General features: G+C 44.9%; 1 protein-coding gene across 1 annotated transcript; it reads right to left on the minus strand.

Annotated features, from left to right (window-relative positions):
• Positions 1-14,403: 14,403 nt before the first annotated feature.
• On the minus strand, positions 14,404-15,802 carry IQCF3 (IQ motif containing F3). Its single transcript, XM_068558997.1, has 3 exons — positions 15,785-15,802; positions 15,570-15,617; positions 14,404-14,802 (listed from the first exon to the last, which is right to left on the minus strand). Exons 1-3 carry the CDS (start codon positions 15,800-15,802, stop codon positions 14,404-14,406), a joined length of 465 nt encoding a protein of 154 aa, XP_068415098.1.
• Positions 15,803-18,255: the final 2,453 nt, after the last annotated feature.

Here is an 18,255-nt window from a genome sequence, read left to right on the forward strand (position 1 = left end):
AGACACACAGGAGAAAGACTCATAGGAGGCAGAAACTGACCTTTTCCCACTCAGAAGGGGAAGAATTGTAGATTTTTCTAACATAGTGGTATTCCCTAGAAGAGATGCCACAGTATCATCTGGAAACTTGTTAGAAATACTCATTCTTGGGAACATGATATACTGAATCAGAAATGGTGAGTGGGGGCTTCCCTGGTGGCGCAGTGGTTGAGAATCCGCCTCCCAATGCGGGGGATACGGGTTCGAGCCCTGGTCCGGGAAGATCCCACATGCCATGGAGCAACTAAGCCTGTGCACCACACTACTGAGCCTGCGCGCCACAACTACTGAAGCCCGCACACCTAGAGCCCGTGCTCCACAACAAGAGAAGCCACCAAAATGAGAAGCCCGTGCACCACAATGAAGAGTAGCCCCCCCTCACCGCAACTAGAGAAAGCCCATGCGCCGCAACGAAGACCCAATGCAGCCAAAAATAAATAAATTAATTAAAAAAAACACACACACAGAAATGGTGAGTGGGGCCCAGCAATCTGCTTTAATGAGACTCTCCACATCATTGGGACCGCTGATAAAGTTCGAAAAACATTGCCCTATTTCCCTCTTAGGTTCAACACCCACGATAGGATCTCTTCATGAGAAGATTGACCACTTTCTTCAGGGGGCAGAGCTAAGAGGTTATCTTGAAGTGAAAGCTACCACAGACATGCTTTGCATAAGTGGACTGGAGAGCAAGGGAAGGACCTGACTAGTTCATCTATTCTCCTCATGCAGTTGTTTCATGAATGGCTGATGATTGCCCATGGTTTCCTCCTGCTGACTTGTTAAACTAGGCAAATGATAAAATGCCATATTGGTTCACAGGTGACCAATCCATGATTAGATTCACACTCAGGCCATTCTAATTCTAGATGATTAGCTGATTTATTCATTATTCCACAGCACTTCTCTTTTTTACCACACTACACAGCATTACAAGAATGTTCTGATCTTCTGGGTGCATTAAGTGAGAGATAATCCTATGTTTATTGTAAGAATTTCCTAGGCATACCTTCTGCCAAGTTTCTAACTCAAAAACCAATTTTTGAAAACCCATTCCGGAAAAGCAACTTACGTAAAATTCAATCTCCTTTAAGTGTTTCTTAATTTGCAGAGATCTCCTACTCCTTTGCTATCTGTCTTATTAGCAAGCCAACTTCAGTGAGAATGGAGGTTTATTGGCTCACAAAGGTAAGAATTCCCATAGTATAGTGGGTGGTAGCCTCAGGCATGGCTGGGTCCAGAGGCCCAAAGGAATCCTTAGGACTTAGTCCCTCTCTTTCCATCTTTTGGTTCTACTTTCCTCTGTGTTGGCTCCATTCTCAGCAAGCTATTTCCATGTGGTGTCCCCCAGCAGCTCTGGTTTCATAATTCTCACAGTCATCAATCCTAGTAGTTCCACCACGGCACCAGAACTAAGTCCCAGTGGCTTGGCTTGCATCATGTGCATATCCCTGAACCAATCACTGTGGCCATATACATAAATTATTCCAACATTCCTCTAAGTAGTTGTACATCCTAGGCTGGTGCCTCCATCACCCAGGAGCAATCATGTGGGTGCCCTGCATGGGAATTCTCCACCCATCCTTGTGGAGCTTCTAGGGATGAGGGGTAATCAGGGCTCAGAAGAGCAGAGCTGTGTCTGAGGATGGACAGGTTAAAGAAAATGATCTCTGCCAGCAATTTACGGATCAGAAAATCCCGTGAGTTAGAGAAACAGCTACAAGGAGACATGACATTATAAGAGTTGATAGAGGAAGGCAGAGACTGAGGGAGAAAGATACTGGGGAACATAAAGAGATAATTATAATTACAGTGAAAGACAAGATTATGAAGGACAGACAGAGAGGGAGACACAGAGACAGCAATGAAGACCAACAAAGCTAGAGAACAGTATGCCCAGATGAATGGAGACACAATAACAGCTCCTCCTTCCACCACCCAGCACACACACACACAGACACACACACACGCACACACACACACACACACACACGCGCGCGCACGCACACACACACACACACACACACACACAGAAACACCGCCAGAGAGAAATAAAAATTCAAAGAGGCTGAGAAAGACATGTCTTTTGGGTATGAGGGATTTGGGGTGGTTGAAGAGAGAACCATTCATTCAGGGATGGTGGGACAGTTGTTTCTAGGGAGAAAGATTTGAGTCATGGTAAAGCCACAAATCCAGGGCCTGGATAGAACTGTGTATTCATTCATTACCTAAATATTTACTGAAACAACAAAAAGACAACCACAACCCAATTAAAATTTTTTTTCAAAACTTGAATAGAATTTTCTTCTAGAGAAGATACACAAATGACCAACAAGCACATTGAGATGCCCAACATCACTCATCATAAGAGAAATGCAAAAGAAAACACAATGAGACACCACTTCACACTCACTAGGATGGCTAGAATTTTCTTTAAAGGAAAATAACAAGAGTTGGCAAGGATATAGAAATATTGGAACACTTGTATATTGCTGATGGGATGTAAAATGCGGTAGCTACTAAGTATTTATAGTGGCATTATTCACAACAGCCAAAAGGTGCAGACAGTCCAAATACCTATCAAGAGTGGATAAACAAAATGTAGCGTATCCATACAATGGATATATACTTTACTATAAAAAGTAATGAAGTACTGATGCATGGCTACAACGTGGATGAACCTTGAGAACATCATGTTAAGTGAAAGAAGCCAGACACAAAATATCGCATGATTCCACACTAGGTAAATCTATGGAGACAGAATGCAGATTGGTGGCTGCCAGTGGCTGGAGGAGCAGGTACTGGGGAGTGATTGCTTTTTGGGTATGGGGTTTTCTTTTAGGACAATAAAAATATTTTAGAAATTGATATACATAATAGTGGTTGCTTAACACTCTGAACGTACTAAATGCCACTGAATATTATGTGGTTAATATAAAAATGGTTATGTGGATTTCACTTATTTGTGCGACGTGATGGTCAGTCAGGTGAGGCCACATGAGAATAGGAGAGGCACAGGAAACAAGGTTTACTGTACTTACAGATGCTGGAGAAGAGGTCACCACCTCATGTCACACAGGGTCAGAGGACAAGCATCAGGTACTGGGCAAGTGGCAGAAGACAGGGGTGAGAAAAGAACTTTTGCCATGGTCTTTCTTGAAGCAGGAAAGACAAGGTTGGGCAGGGTAAACAGTTCAGGATTGGCTAGTTTGAGTAATTCAGGTGGGCTCTACGTTATAGGGGTGGTCCCCAGATGCCCGGTACCTGGACCTTGGATCTGGAATGTGGACCTGCGATGATTAAGGCACTGGAATATTGCCCTCTGGGGGTGCACAGGCCCAAGAGAGGAGGTAAGGCTCTGGATTGGTTGGTTTGCAAATCATAGGCATGCTCCAGGCTGAGTCCTTTGCCATCTCAAAGAATTGGCCAGCCCTGGGAGGGGTAGTCTACCCAAGCCAGAAAGGAATGTTCAAAAATGATGTCAAAATGTCATAATATACAGAAAGTTAAAATGTATAGCCAATAACATATTGAAAGAGAGAGAGAGGGAGAGAGAACCAACTGTTCTAGATCCTGGGAACACAGCACTGAACCCAGAGTCCCTGCTCTTTTGGAGCTCACCTCTCGTTGCGGGGGGAACAGAAAACAGAGAGGTAAGATAACCTTGGTAGGGATGAGGACTGAAATAGGAAAGCAGAGTCAGGAGCTAGAGTATACAGTAGTGGGCGGGAAAGCTATTTCAATAAGGTGATCAAGTCAAAGGAGGCCTCCCTGGAAGGAACATGGAGCAGAGACAAACCTGAATGGAGAGAGGGCTCCACCTGCAAGAAGACAATCCAAGGAAAGGTGGCAGCAAGAGCAAAGCGCTGCGATGGGAGGGTGCTGGGTTTTTTTGATATTAGCAGAGCCGCCAGGGAGGGCATTGAGAGAGTGAGATGGCCAAGGCCAGACTGTGTGGGCTTATGTAGTCCCCAGGCGGGTGGGGGCATTTTGGAATTGAATGGTCTAAATTGAATGAGAATGCTCTTGGATTGGAAGAATTAACATTGTTAAAATGGCCATGCTACCCAAAACAATCTACAGATTTAACTCAATCCCTATCAAATTACTCATGACATTTTTCACAGAACTAGAGCAAATAATCCTAAAATTTATATGGAATTATAAAAGACCCAGGATTGCCAAAGCAATCCTGAGGAAAAAGAACAAAGCAGGAAGCATAACCCTGCCAGACTTCAGACAATACTACAAAGCTACAATAATCAAAACAACATGGTAGGGCTTCCCTGGTGGCGCAGTGGTTGAGAATCTGCCTGCCAATGCAGGGGACACGGGTTCGAGCCCTGGTCTGGGAAGATCCCGCATGCCGCGGAGCAACTGGGCCCGTGAGCCACAATTACTGAGCCTGCACGTCTGGAGCCTGTGCTCCGCAACAAGAGAGGCCACGATAGTGAGAGGCTCGCGCACCGTGATGAAGAGTGGCCCCCACTCGCCGCAACTGGAGAAAGCCCTCACACAGAAACGAAGACCCAACACAGCCAAAAATAAAAATAATAAATAAATAATAAATAAAAAATTAAAAAAAAACCAAAAACCAACATGGTATTGACACAAAAACCTATGGAGCAAGGGAACAGAATAGAGAACCCAGAAATAAACCCATACACCTAAGGTCAATTAATCTTTGACAAAGTAGGCAAGAATATATAAGGGGGAAAAGACAGTCTCTTCAGCAAGCGGTGTTGAGAAAGTTGCACAGCCCATGTAAATCAACGAAGTTAGAACACACCCTCACACCATACACAAAAATAAACTCCAAATGGCTAAAGACTTAAATATAAGACACGACACCATAAAACTCTTAGAATGGAACATAGGTAAAACATTCTCTGTACCACTGTTTTCTTAGGTCAGTCTCCCCAGGCAATAGAAATAAAAGCAAAAATAAACAAATGGGACCTAATCAAACTTACAAGCTTTTGCACAGCAAAGGAAACCATGAGCAAAATGAAATCACAACCATACACCACACTATGAAGGAGTTTCCCTGGAGCCGGCTGGCTTGGCAGCTTTGCAACTTCATGTCTCTTACCCATGGCAGACATTACTAATCAACCACAGACCCCGCTCATCCCGCACCTGGCTCTTAGAATCCTCCTTCATATGGGACCCCAGACAACCTCAGAGCTGACCTGTGAGATGCCCAATATCTGCCATCATTTACCTTGACGCTTCACTGAGATAAGGACCTCTTGAAGCTTTTCTGACAGAGATCTTGTGACACAGTGTTGGAGCCGACCTGATCAATTCTTTATTGGGAAGGGGATGCAGTCTCTAATCTGACAGATCTGTGATCCCAGAGAGACCTCAAGCTCAAGTCCTAGCTAGCTTGCTGTGAGGTCGTAGCTGCCCTGGAAAAAGCCACGGTTTTGACATGTATGCCAGAGCCAGTAGACCTGGATGATGTGGGAAGCATGGAGCAAACGGCAGTAACAAAGGTGGATGCGCCACATGCGACCAGGACTGTAGCCTGACCACTGCCCATTTTTGCCGAGCATAATACTCCAGTGCAGCCTGCCGCTTCTTCTCCAGCAGCTCTGCCAGCTTCTGTTTCCACCAGTACTGAATGATACACGGTCTGAGTGCCGCGTGCAGCAGCGTCTGGCGCACCAGGGTGCCCCGCCACCAGGCCTGAATCTTTATGGTTTTCTGCTCTTCGCCTCCCTTTTGAGGGAGGGCCTTCAGGAAAAAGAAGGGACACTCAGGAAATGTTCCTGGCCCACCTGAGCCCTGGTGTGAGCCAGAAAGGGGTCCTGATCCTTTATCAACAATGGCACCTTCCTCAGAAGTTTGTGGGCACTGGGCAGGCCACTGGCTGGAGCCTGAAGACCAGACAGGTGTCCTGTCTCTGCCACTCTTGGTTAACAGACACATCACAGTTAAACTCTTGAGTCTCAGGGTCCTCAACTGTAACATGGGGCACAACTGCCCTAGCTGTCACCTGGTTCCTTGGACCTAGTTGGCCAGTCTAGAACAAGAACACCACGATCTATGGGTCAAAGGGTTATTCTGTTGTGCCTGGGCCTGACCACCTACCTGGGAAGCATATCACTTCCCTTCAGACCTCACTCACAGGCTGGAGAAGGGGCATTCTTTGCTCTTCTTTCATGCCTGACTCCAGCTCCAATGCACAACCTGCTGTCTCCCTCTGTCAAGTCACAGGATTAGAAGTTTGGGACTTCCCTGGTGGTGCAGTGGTTAAGACTCCACCTGCCAATGCAGGGCACACGAGTTCGAGCCCTGGTCCAGGAAGATCCCACATGCCACAGAGCAACTAAGCCCGTGTGCCACAACTACTGAGCCTGTGCTCTAGAGCCCGTGCTCCACAATGAGAGAAGCCACCACAATGAGAAGCCTGTGCACCACAATGAAGAGTAGCCCCTGCTCGCCACAACTAGAGAAAGCCCGAGCGCAGCAACAGAGACCCAACACAGCCAAAGATAAATAAATAAATAAATAAATAAATAAATAAATAAATATATTAAAAAAAAAAAAAAGAAGTTTGTCTGCCCCACACAGTTTGGCACCTTTCTCATTTATTCCTCACTTTCACTTCTTTTGGTTCTCACATCTTGAACTTCAGTTAACACACATACATGTACTCATGTAAACACACACACGCTCCCACACGGTTCTAGACTTGGGTTTCCCTGTAGTTGACTCTGCATCCCCCAAACACAGCCCTCCCACCCCGCTCCCCAACTTGGCATAGTCTGGTTCCCAATTGTCAGGGTTTCTTCTCCCTACAACCAAGTCTCCATATCTCAGTCACACCCACCTTTCTCAGACTGAGAAGGAACTAGGACAAAAGGACAACCAGGGATGAGTCAATTCCTATTCATTCCAGTTCTGGATAGGACAACCACTCATCATGGTTGGCCTGGGACACTCTCAGTTCATGATTGTTGCTCCTGAGCAATAACTCATAGCACTATCTTTCACTCACAAATGTATCCTGTTTTGGATGACAAATTCCCTGATCATCCCATGCTATGGACCATAGCAAAGACAACCATGACTCCTGGCTGACTTTGTTTAGACATGTTGCAGGTTGGGGTGCCCCTCAACTTTGAGGCTTTCTATCGGCTTACCTTTGGTGGAGGGGATGGAAGGGGTGAAGGTGGAGGCTCTTCCCTCTTTGTCTTTTTTTCTTTTTTGTTCATCAGTGGGGTTTCATCAACATTCTTCTGTAATCAGAGTTTAGAGGGAAAAGATATGGGTAGGTTGTTCTTTGTAAAATTCTGTGCCGAGTCCACCACATACTTAACCTCCTGCCTTGCCCAAAGACCCTAGATGTAGGCTGTGTATCCTTAATCAAATGTGCAAATCCACCTTCCCCTTCCTGCAACTTTGGGTAGACTGGCTCTCTCTTATGCAACATCAAATGCCCATGACTTGGAAATAGATGGTTCAAATTCCTCAGGTCTGCGATCCCCTAAATTTCCCAGAGTTAGGAGGTAGATGCTTCTATCGCTCTGAGGGCTGTACTCTTCCTTGAGATCCATACAAGTTGTTGTATATATCAGTAGTTTATTTCATTTTTAAAAATAAATAAATTTATTTATTTATTTATTTATGGCTGTGTTGGGTCTTTGTTGCTGCATGTGGGCTTTCTCTACTTTTGGAGAGTGGGGGCTACTCTTCGTTGCAGTGCGCGGGCTTCTCATGGCGGTGGCTTCTCTTGTTGTGGAGCACAGGCTCTAGGCATGCGGGCTTCAGTAGTTGTGGCACGTGGGCTCACTAGTTGTGGGTCGCGTGATCTAGAGCGCAGGCTCAGTAGTTGTGGCGCACAGGCTTAGTTGCTCCATGGCATGTGGGATCTTCCTGGACCAGGGCTCAAACCTGTGTCCCCTGCATTGGCAGGTGGATTCTTTTTTTTTTTCTCCATTTATTTGTACATTTATTGTGATTATTGATACAGACATTTTCTATTGTCTTACAACATGCTGTTTATTTTACTTGCTTTTTTTTTGAATTTTATTTTATTTTTATACAGCGGTTCTTATTAGTTATCTATTTTATACATATTAGTGTATATATGTCAATCTCAATCTCCCAGTTCATCCCACCACCACCACCTGACCCGCCACTTTCCCACCTTGGTGTCCATATATTTGTTCTCTACATCTGTGTCTCTATTTCTGCCCTGCAAACTGGTTCATCTGTACCATTTTTCTAGGTTCCACATATATGCGTTAATATATGACATTTGTTTTTCTCCTTCTTACTTACTTCACTCTGCATGACAGTCTCTAGTTTCATCCACGTCTCTACAAATGACCCAATTTCGTTCCTTTTTATGGCTGAGTAATATTCCATTGTATATATGTACCACATCTTCTTTATCCATTCATCTGTCGATGGGCATTTCGGTTGCTTCCATGACCTGGCTATTGTAAAATGGTGCTGCAATGAACACTGGGGTGCATGTGTCAGAGAATTATGGTTTTCTCTGGGTATATGCCCAGTAGTGGCATTGCTGGGTCATATGGTAACTCTATTTGTAGTTTTTTAAGGAACCTCCATACTATTCTCCATAGTGGCTGTATCAATTTACATTCCCACCAACAGTGCAAGAGGTTTCCCTTTTCTCCACACCCTCTCCAGCATTTGTTGTTTATAGATTTTCTGATGATGCCCATTCTAACTGGTGTGATACCTCATTGTAGTTTTAATTTGCATTTCTCTAATAATTAGTGATGGTGAGCAGCTTTTCATATGCTTCTTAGCCATCTGTATGTCTTCTTTGGAGAAATGTCTATTTAGGTCTTCTGCCCATTTTTGGATTGCATTGTTTGTTTTTTCAATGTTGAACTGCATGAGCTGTTTATATATTTTGGAGATTAATCCTTTGTCCTTTGATTCGTTTGCAAATATTTTCTCCCATTCTGAGGGTTGTCTTTTTGTCTTGTCTGTAGTTTCCTTTGCTTTGCAAAAGCTTTGAAGTTTCATTAGGTCCCATTTGTTTATTTTTATTTCCATTACTCTAGGAAGTGGGTCAAAAAAGATCTTGCTGTGATTTATTTCAAAGAGTGTTCTTCCTGTGTTTTCCTCTAAGAGTTTTATAGTGTCCGGTCTTACATTTAGGTCTCTAATCCATTTTGAGTTTATTTTTGTGTATGATGTTAGGGAGTGTTCTAATTTCATTCTTTTACATGTAGCTGTCCAGTTTTCCCAGCACCACTTATTGAAAAGACTGTCTTTTCTCCATTGTATATCCTTGCCTCCTTTGTCATAGATTAGTTGACCATAGGTGCATGGGTTTATCTCTGGGCTTTCTATCCTGTTCCATTGATCTATATTTCTGTTTCTGTGCCAGTACCATATTGTCTTGATTACTGTAGCTATGTAGTATAGTCTGAAGTCAGGGATTCCTGACTGAAGTCAGCTGATTCCTCCAGCTCCGTTTTTTTCCCTCAAGACTGCTTTGGCTATTTGGGGTCTTTTGTGTCTCCACACAAATTTTAAGGTTTTTTGTTCTAGTTCTGTAAAAAATGCCACTGGTAATTTGATAGGGATTGCATTGAATCTGTAGATCGCTTTGGGTAGTATAGACATTTTCATAATATTGATTCTTCCAATCCAAGAACATAGTATATCTCTCCATCTGTTTGTGTCATCTTTGATTTCTTTCATCAGTGTCTTATAGTTTTCTGATTACAGGTCTTTCACCTCCTTAGGTAGGTTTATTCCTAGGTATTTTATTCTTTTTATTGCAATGGTGAATGGGAGTGTTTCCTTAATTTCTCTTTCTGGCAGGTGGATTCTTAACCACTGCACCACCAGGGAAGTCCAGTTCATTTCTTTTTATTGCTGAGCAGTATACCATGGTATGAATGTACAAGTTATTTAGCCATTCACCCATTTGGGTTGTTTCCAAGTTTTTGGCTATTATCCAACTTTGAAATATTGTACCTGTTTTTGTTTGAACATAGGTTTTCAATTCTCTTGGGTATATATCTAGAAGTGTGGGTTATTGGTAATTCTATAATTAACTTTTAAGAGGCCATTAAACTGTTTTCCACAGCAGTTACCCCATTTTACATTCCTATGAGCCATGTGTGAGAAATCTAGTTTTTCCAATCTTCGCTATCTGCTATATCATAGATATTGCTGTATTGCAGAGATGGAACCAACAGCGTTTCATGATGGATTGATGTGGGAGGGAAATGAATGGAGGTAAGTAAAAAGGAGTATTCAGAGAGGAATTTGAATCAAACAGATTGGGTGAATGGTCAAGTGAAGTAATTTTGGTCTTTTTTTTTTTTTTTCCGCACTGTGCAGCATGTGGGATCTTAGTTCCCTGACCAGGGATCAAACCTGTGCCCCCTGCAGTCGAAGTGCAGATTCTTAGCCACTGGACTGCCAGGGAAGTCCCTAATTTTGGTCATTTTTGCCAACAGTCTCTCATTAAGTACTCTTGATGAATATCGTTTCTGTGGAGTTGGGGATAAGGGATGCCCACTGAAGTGAGTTTAGGAGAGAATGGGAGGAGTGGAGGGGGAGACAGTGACAACATATTTTGCTATGAGGAGATATAAGAACTGGAATAGGAGTTAGTCAAGGATGGACTTTTTAAATATGGGGGACAGTTTGTACGCTGATGGGAAACTGATTTAGAGAAAGAAATGAAATTACAGGATGACATCATTGTAAAGGGAAGAGGTGATAGGGAGCAAAAGTAAAAGAAGAGTGCAAGAAGAGCAAAGTGGAGAGGGTGGCCTCAGATGGGGCAAAGAATTCATTTCAACTCAAGAAAGGCAAAAAGTGTGGTGCAAATGATTCTGAGGTGGAGGATGAGAGGATAGGAAGATGGGGTTCCAGTCTGCTGCTATTTCCTCGGTTAAGTGTGTGGTAACATCATCATTTGAGGTTAAGAGGAAAAAGAGGGAGAACTGACCATTTGAAGAGACTTGTATGCAAGAATGCAAGATCTTCAGGTCAAGAAGTAAGCTTATAACCTATTTTCAAAACAGAAATACAGTCACAGATATAGAAAACAAACTTATGGTTACCAAGGGGTAAGGGGGGGGAGGGATAAATTGGGAGATTGGGGTTGACATATACACACTATTATATATAAAACAGATAACTAATAAGAACCTACTGTATTGCACAGGAAACTCTGCTCAATACTGTCATGACCTATATGGGAAGAGAATCTAAAAAAGAGTGGGTATATGTATATGTATGGCTGATTCACTTTGCTGTACAGCAGAAACTAACACAACATTGTATATCAACTATACTCCAATAAAAATTAATTAAAAAAAAAAGCAAGCTTATAGAGAAGTATCTTGAGAAGTTTGTCCATCTGTTGTCCTGAATAGAAACCCCAACCATGCAGTATGGTGGTTTGTTTATCTTCAGGGAAGTTCAGCTCTTCTGGTGCAAGATGAAGCAGGTGAAGTGTTGCATTCATCCAAAGGTGGAGAGAGAGAGGGCAAATGGTGGTAAAATTGTAAAAGAATGCTTAATAGACAATGGATCTAAGCTGGGGCAAGCGGTGAGAGCATGACGGCATGATGGGCAGTAAAATACTGGTAAGGTCAATCTCTGGGAAGTTCTTAGGGCTGAAGAAACATTTGGAGTGATGCATAAGAATCAATGGCTCTAACACAGGGGTTGACAAACTTATTCTATAAAGGGCCAAATAGTATCTTAGGCTTGTTGTCTGTACAGTCTCTGTCAAAACCACTCAAATGTAGGTCATAGTTTTCTGACCTCTGCTCTAAAGGATAGAAGGCAAAACTCAGAGACTGGGGTGACTGAAATTATTATTATTGCTGTGATCAGTTTTGAGTGATGACAAGTGTCACTAAACAGGACCCCCTGGGGCCTTCCTGGGACAGACCCCCCCCCCCCCACACCCATGTCCTTTGCCCGCCTCTTGTCTGTAAAAACAACTTTAGCTAAAGAATAAATTTAGGGCTTCCCTGGTGGCACAGTAGTTAAGAATCTGCCTGCCAATGCAGGGGACACGGGTTCGAGCCCTGGTCTGGGAAGATCCCACATGCCATGGAGCAACTAGGCCCATGCGCCACAACTACTGAGCCTGCGCTCTAGAGCCCACGAGCCACAACTACTGAGCCTGCGTGCCACAACTGCTGAAGCCCATGCGCCTAGAGCCTGTGCTCTGCAACAAGAGAAGCCACTGCAATGTGAAGCCCGCGCACCACAACAAAGAGTAGCCCCTGCTCGCTGCAACCAGAGGAAGCCTGCGTGCAGCAGCAAAGACCGAACGCAACCAAAAATAAATAAATAAATAAATAAATTTATTTTAAAAAAAGAATAAATTTAATCAGAAAATTTAAAAAAATGCAAAAACAAAGGCAAGCAGTCAAACAAGACAAAATAGTAATAGTTTAGCCATTAAACAAAGTCAAGGGCCTTTAGTTCCTCCTCGAGGGCTAGAGATAATATTCTGAGCCATATCTTTTGATCTGTTTTACAGATACTGAAACCCCCACCAGGTGGAAGAAGTTAACTGTATGCTGCCCACAAGCACGTAGACCCCAGACCGGTTGGAACCAAAAGGTTCATGAGGTTGACTCCTGGTTTCTCACCACCAACTAATCAATAGAATGCCATGATCTGATCATGTACCCTGCAACCCTCTCCTCAGCATGTAGCCCCTTCCTCTTTTCCCCATACTGTCTTTGAACAAAATCTAAAGAGTGGGGAATTGGTTCTTTGGGATATGTGTCCACCTTCCCCCCAGGGTTGCAAACTTCCTCAGTAAAGCTATCTTTCTTTTTACCTAACACTTGTCTCTCAGTATTGGATTTTTTTTTTTTTTTTTTTTTTTTGGCTGTGTTGGGTCTTTGTTGCTGCACATTGGCTTTCTCTAGTTGTGGCGAGCAGGGGCTACTCTTTGTTGCGGTGCGTGGGCTTCTCATTGTGGTGGCTTCTCTTGTTGCAGAGCACTGGCTCTAGGTGTGTGAGCTTCAGTAGTTGTGGCACATAGGCTCAGTAGTTGTGGCTTGCGGGCTCTAGAGTGCAGGCTCAGTAGTTGTGGTGCACGGGCTTAGCTGCTTCGCGGCATGTGGGATCTTCCCAGACCAGGGATCGAACTCGTGTCCCCTGTATTGGCAGGTGGATTTTTAACCACTGCGCCACCAGGGAAGTCCCTTGTCTCTCAGTATTGGATTTTTAAACGACAAGCAGCTGAACCTAAGTTTGATAACACAAGCACCAGGGGAATACCACCCAAGTGTGGTGAGCATTTGTTACCACTGAGATAAGCACAGAGATTGAGAATAAGCATTTAGACACTTTTAAAGCAATTTGAAATAGTAATTTTATGTCTGTTTTAATAATTAAAAACAAGCCTTGTATTCTGTATGCCTTTTCCATTTATTTTTATCATAATTTATTTCTTTGTTTTACAAAACAATCAGTCTATGATGGATTGGACATTAAAAAAATGGTCCTTCCCCACAGACAGCTTCAGAAGCAATGGTCTTTAGTGCGATCATAGGAGTGAAGGACTAAGCTAGGGTGGAAGTCAAAATCACTGGAGGTGAGAGGCAAGGGGCTTGGGGGCATCATCCGGTCAATGTTGAAGTCACTAAGAATGGTGTCATACATAGGGTGGAGGTGGTTGATATCAGTGGGAGCCCTATTTGTGTTCAGCACCCTAGAGAAGCTAGCACTGAGGAGGGAGGATGGAGACAGAACTGAGGTTCCTTAAGATAACGATATCCGCTATTTCCCAAAGAAAACAGCATCCAAATTAGCATGAAGGTTGCAAAACCTTGTGTCCAGTCATCACTCAGGCCAGCCTCCTGTGCTTTCTCTGTTCCCAGGAGAGCCAGACAAGTGTCTAACTTCTGTCTGGGGCTTGCCAAACAGAAAGCCAGTGGGTGTAACCCCAGCTGGGCCCCGACAGTAGGCTGAGAGAGTGTGGCGTGGCCTCACTCTCAATAAGAGGAGGTATCCAGAGTCTTCAGGAATATAAAGCCCAATGCCTCCCAATTGCAAGTTTAGGAGACAAGACTGATGCTGGGACTGTGGAATGAGACACCTGGCTCTGCATATATGAGGTCAGCCTCAGGCAGCAATTTCTGCATAGAGTGAGTGGCATACGGCCACTGTGAGTCTAGAACAGGGGCCATAGGTACTGAGGGGTCGGGGTGGGGATGGGAGGGAGAGACACCTATATTGAAGTATTTCCCCAAGTAGAAGAGGAGGGGCAGGGCCTGAATCTTTGGGGTCCCCATCCTGTGGGAGTCACTGAAACACACAAAACCTGGTCAGACATTTATTGGGGCGGTGGAACCAGCTCTCCACCTTATGGTACTCTTAGACTGATAGGATTTCAATATGGAACTCCGGCTGGTTGAAAGTGCCTTCATATTGTGCCTGTGAAACATCACTGGTCTGAAAGGTGAAGCAGCTCTTTGGAGCTTGGAGTATGCAGACAGCGTTGCACACTTGGCAATAACGTTGATGGCACTGCCACATGCGAACCCAGGACTGGAGCTTGACTGCCGCCTGCTCCTGGATTACATAGATCTTCAATGAGATCTGCCGCCGCTTATACACCTGCCTCCACAGGACTGTTCTCCACCAGGACTGAATCATCCAGGCCCTGAGGGCGGCTGCCAGCAGGGTCCTACGCACCAGGTTGCCACGCCACCAGGCCTGGATCTTCCCAGCCGCCTTCTCTCTTGCTCTCTGGCGTTGTTTTGCAAGAAGCAACTAACCAAGCAAAGCAGAGGACTCCCAGTGAATTTGTCACCATCAACCACAGCTCTGGTGTCTGCCACAAAGGACCTCTGATCTCCCCTCTTAACAATCAGCCTTTTCCCTGGTGGTTCTGAGGACCCAGGAGACCTGGGTGGGGTTTTGGCTCTAATTCTATCTTGTCTGTGGCCATGAACACATCTGCTCACCCTCTGAGTCACAGTGTTTTTGTCTATAAAATGGGCATGTGCTTGCCCTGTGGTCTTCACAAGTTCATGGAATCAGTGGAAACACTTTCTGATCCAGGAGACCCACCATGGATGTGAGGAACCAAAGGGTCCTCATAAGGATGAACCTGTGCATTTGTAGCTTGCACCTCAGCCCAAATTCCAGCCTGTGATGCTGCCTCCTGACGTCTCACACCATGTCACAGCCCCTTGGCGTCTTCCCCACCTCAATTCTTTTGACTTCCACTACTATCTCTCAGTCACCCTCATATACTTCTAGGCCCAGACTGCCCTTTCTCCAGCTCTCCAGTTCTCACTGTGCTGTGTCCCACCTTCCAGGTTGCCTGTGGGTATCCCGATTCCTTGCTTCTCTGCTGTCTCTCTCCCCTGCATCCTTAACACAGATCACCCAGAATAGGGAAGGAATTTACAAGGACAGGAGGGCAACACTGGGCTGACTCCTATGAGACTAGCGATGGAGCCTTTACTTCCAAGGACCCTGGGGTCAGAGGGCCAATGATCTGTGGTTCTCTCATGCTCCTGGGTCCCACCTACCTTTTTTTGCCTCTCTTTCTCTAGAGCATCATTATCTGGCTCAGACTTCTGCAATCAGAATATAGGGAGAAAGCGTGAGTGAGGACTAGCCTCTGGGCAAAGTCTCCATAGCCCCAGCTCCCCGTTCCTTCCCTTGGTCCTTTGAAGTCATCTAGTGCTTCCCTCTGCCATGGAACAACTCCCCACGCCCGGGGAAGGGAGTGTCTAAGTCTTACACAGCATTTACTGCCCATGGTTTGGGGGCAGTGGTTCAGGTGTTCACATCCCCCTCTGGTCGCTGCTCCATTGGCCCTGGCAGAGGCAGGCAGGATGGTAGATGAGAAGATACCCATGATGTCACAAGGGCAACTATGACCCAGGGACCATATTGCCTTCTCCAGGCTCAAACTTGTTGGATAAAGTGGAAACACCTGCCCATTTCCCTCCTGCCAGGGATGGACCAGGGTCTTTGGTAGAACCACAGCCCCTGAGAGTCTGTCTTGTCCCAAGAATGATCTCTGGTCTGGTCCACCCACAAGATCGTCCTGTCCTCAGCCGCTGAGTAGAGCAGCTCACACAGTGCAGAGGAAGGTGCATGGGCTCAGGCTGCTCCCCATGCCCTCCTGCTTTCTCTGCCATGGTGCCCTTCTTCAGTGGGTGAGAAAGTCCTTCTTTAATGGGGAGCAGTGTGGGTATGGATGGTGAGCAGAAGGGGCCAAGGAAGGTTTGGGATGGATGTACCTCAGCCAATTTCTACTCCCTCCCTCCAGCTGCTGTAATCCCCTGTCCTTCTGTAGCTGTTGGGTTCCACTTAGCAAGTCAATATATGTTCCTTATAACAAAACAAGACTTTTCATCCTGTCTGAAACAGTGGGTTGGAGGAATTTCCCAAATGGTCATTACCTAGGAGACAGGTAATATCCCAGACTCCTCTGGTAGTGGCAGTGGTCATACTTTAAAGTCAATTAGGGGGACTTCCCCGGTGGTCCAGGGCTTAAGACTTCGCCTTCCAGTGCAGGGGTTGTGGGTTCGATCCATGGTCAGGGAGCTAAGATCCCACATGCCTCGCGGCCAAAACACCAAAACATAAAACAGAAGCAAACCGAATGCAAAATGGATGGCTAGTGGGAAAGTGCTGCATAGCACAGGGAGATCAGCTCGATGGTTTGTGACAATCTAGAGGAGTGGGATAGGGAGGGTGGGAAGGAGGCTCAAGAGGGAGGGGATATGGAGATATATGTATACATATAGCTAATTCACTTTGTTGTACAGCAGAAACTAACACAACATTGTAAAGCAATTATACGCCAACAGAGATGTAAAAAAAAAAAAAAGCAATATTGTAATAAATTCAATAAACACTTTAAAAATGGTCCACATCAAAAAAAATCTTTAAAAAAAAAAAGTCAATTAGGTATTCAGGCTTGCTTCAAAAGCCAGCTGTCTTCTAGCTGTCCCCACCACCATTTCCCAGCTATGTTCACATTCTCTCTCCCTCCAGATCTCAGTAACATGCTGACACTGACATTACCTCTTCATTTTAAGGCATTATCTATCAACTTCCCACCAAAGAAGATGAGGATTTAATTTTTCTGTCCCACTCCAAACAACCTCACTTTTTCTTCTCCTCATCTTCCCCATGAGGTTATTTGCTTTAGGTCCAATCATGATTTAGTGTTTACATTATCATGACCATGTGAGTGCTACTGACAGCCGTGCCAAGGAGCAAACTCTGATTCCCTTCCTCTCCCTGCACAGTTTCATAGAAGCTTTTATTATGAAAATGTTAAAAATATATATAATTTGATAACAGTGACTCCAAATGTACTCATGACCCAGCATAACCTGTCTTCCTCCTCTGAATTCATTTCTAAGTGACCTCCAATGATTCTCTACAGCAGACAATGCTGCAAGGAGCATCTTTCTGTCTCTTTGCAGCTGTGGGAGGCATTCTCCAGAGATACGCACAGGGTGGCTTGCTGAGTCATAGGACAGTTGGCTCCTCCACGCCACTAAATCCTGACAAACTGCTCTCCAAAGTGGCAGCCCCAAGTCTAACCTATGTCAATCACTTACTAATTTTTCCTGAACTGAAAGATGTAAAGTGGTGTTGCCTTGCTATTTTACTTTGCATTTCTCTGAAAAGAGACTTGAGCAGAGTGTGACTCTTAAGAGTGAGTACCTGGGTTCCAGTCTTGACACAGACCCTTTCTGGCTGTGTGAACTTGAGGCAGGAGATAGATGGGCCCCAGGGTGAGTAGCTGGAGTTTGTCCCCTGTGGTCAGATACTCCAAGATGAAGATAACAGCAGGAACAAGAGAGGAGCTGAGCCCTGCCCAGATAAAAGATAAAGAGACCACATATTTCTCATTCTTGAAGTCAAGGAGACCTTTCTACTACACATGTGCAGAAAGGCTCCTTGGGTGCCAAAAACAGAGGGGGCATCACCCCATGATAGGTGATGTCAACCTACCCATTGGCCTCTTCCCTAGAATCCATCTTGGCTAAGAGATGCATGCGCACATAGGGAAGGACCCTGAGTTAAACCAAATGCAGACTCAGAGCCAAGCAAAGCAAGATGATTGCCAGAGGAAACCTGGAAGTATGCTCCATATAAGTGATTCAAACTACCACGAGGGCACAACTCTCTCGGAGCCCGCCCGAGTGAGAGTATGTCTATTCACACATACCATTTTTCCTCCTAATA

This window comes from Eschrichtius robustus, chromosome 12 (assembly GCF_028021215.1).
Source record: "Eschrichtius robustus isolate mEscRob2 chromosome 12, mEscRob2.pri, whole genome shotgun sequence".
NCBI classification, from domain to species: domain Eukaryota; kingdom Metazoa; phylum Chordata; class Mammalia; order Artiodactyla; family Eschrichtiidae; genus Eschrichtius; species Eschrichtius robustus.